The sequence below is a fragment of the Tetrahymena thermophila genome, assembly GCF_000189635.1.
Source record: "Tetrahymena thermophila SB210 genomic scaffold scf_8255690, whole genome shotgun sequence".
In the NCBI taxonomy this organism is placed as follows: domain Eukaryota; phylum Ciliophora; class Oligohymenophorea; order Hymenostomatida; family Tetrahymenidae; genus Tetrahymena; species Tetrahymena thermophila.
In genome coordinates this window covers 1-1484 of record NW_002477029.1, presented here as the reverse complement: position 1 = coordinate 1484, position 1484 = coordinate 1, and the positions used below count along the sequence as shown (strand labels likewise).

At 22.0% G+C, this 1484-nt stretch overlaps 1 protein-coding gene across 1 annotated transcript; it reads right to left on the bottom strand. All coding sequences in view use genetic code 6, as the record gives it.

Annotated features, from left to right (window-relative positions):
* Positions 1 to 431: 431 nt before the first annotated feature.
* On the bottom strand, positions 432 to 590 carry TTHERM_02053520 (hypothetical protein; the record flags this gene model as incomplete). The annotated part of the gene is made up of 1 exon (XM_001028845.2): positions 432 to 590. A coding segment is annotated over one exon (159 nt), but the record flags the coding sequence as incomplete, so codon positions are not given.
* Positions 591 to 1484: the final 894 nt, after the last annotated feature.

Genomic DNA, 1484 nt, shown 5'->3' with positions numbered 1-1484 from the left:
AAACGAATGAATGAATGATCAATTGTAAACTTTTTGCAAAATGAATGAACCTTAAGGAAATAAAAGGAATATTTGTTAAATGAAATCATAGTTATATAAGTAAGTATTAAATGGGAATGAAGAATACAGATTTTATGAAAAAATGAATGTATAACCAAATTTAATTTTTCATATAATATTTGAATGAAATTTATCCATTGTTATATGATCACTAAAGTGATGAAATTAACAAAATGAATAAGGTACATTCATTTATTTTGTTAATTAATTAATTTTATAAAAATATCTTTATTTATCAAAGTCAACATAATTGATTTGAAAAACAAGAAAAAGTAAAACAAACATCTTTCCTATCTTTTTTAATTAATTGTTCATAAATTCAATTATTATGAGCTTATCTAAATTCTAAGCAAAACTATTTATAAAACCATTCATTTAACACCATGATATTTGAGCGTGCGCATTAAAATTTAGGTAAAAACTCTAGCTAAGAAGGACTTAAATTTTTCATTTTACTTTTTAGGTTTTTCAGCTATTTATTCTTCTTCTTCTTCATTTTCATCATCAACATCCGAATCTTCGATTATGATCTTTTCTTTATAGACATAGAATTGATTGTAAACGTCAACAAGACATGGACAAATGCTTAATATTCCTAAGTAGATCGAACTCTTTCAAAACTGACTCTTGCTCATTCGGTTAACTTCAGTTGCATCGAACAATTTTTAATTCTAGTTGTTTTTTTGAGAAATGTAGTGAGTGTTTCTACTACTTTCTAAAATTTTAGAAGAACATAAAGATTCTATTATTATCGATACTGCAACCCTAGGTTTTTTTTGCTATTTCTTCAATTTTTTACTATATGTTCATTTTAAGGTTTGTTGTTTGGTGACTATTGAATTTTGCTTACTTAATCTAGATATTTTTTGCTGACATTTAATAGTTTTTGATTATAGTTATTACCTTTTCTTAATTAATATGATAAAGATTTGAAATAAATAGATTGTATTTCAACTTAAATATTCTACTAACTTTAACTAAAACCTTCATTGTTTATGTAATGAATTTAAATCTGCAAATAGCAGTCAAACTCATTGCTTTTCCTATAATTAAATTAAATAAGCTTGCCATATTTTAGATCTTTCTAATATTTAAATACAAAGTAAATATAGTAAGTAAATAAAAAAAGTTATTCATAATATATCCAAATCAATAGGAATTAAATTCAATATGGTATTCGTTTATTGTCAGCAAATAGATTAATAGTAGTAAATATTTTAAGAAAAATTCTATTTAATATAAAAAAATTTTTATATTTTTGTAAAATATACTTATTCTAATGAGTAATTAAAATATTATGTTATAAATTTTATTGCTACAAAATGGCTGGAATAAATGAAGAAAAAATGGCTGAAATATAATTAATCGCTTTCTAATTTAAATATAAAAAATACTAGCATAGTTATTTAAAATATATTTTTATT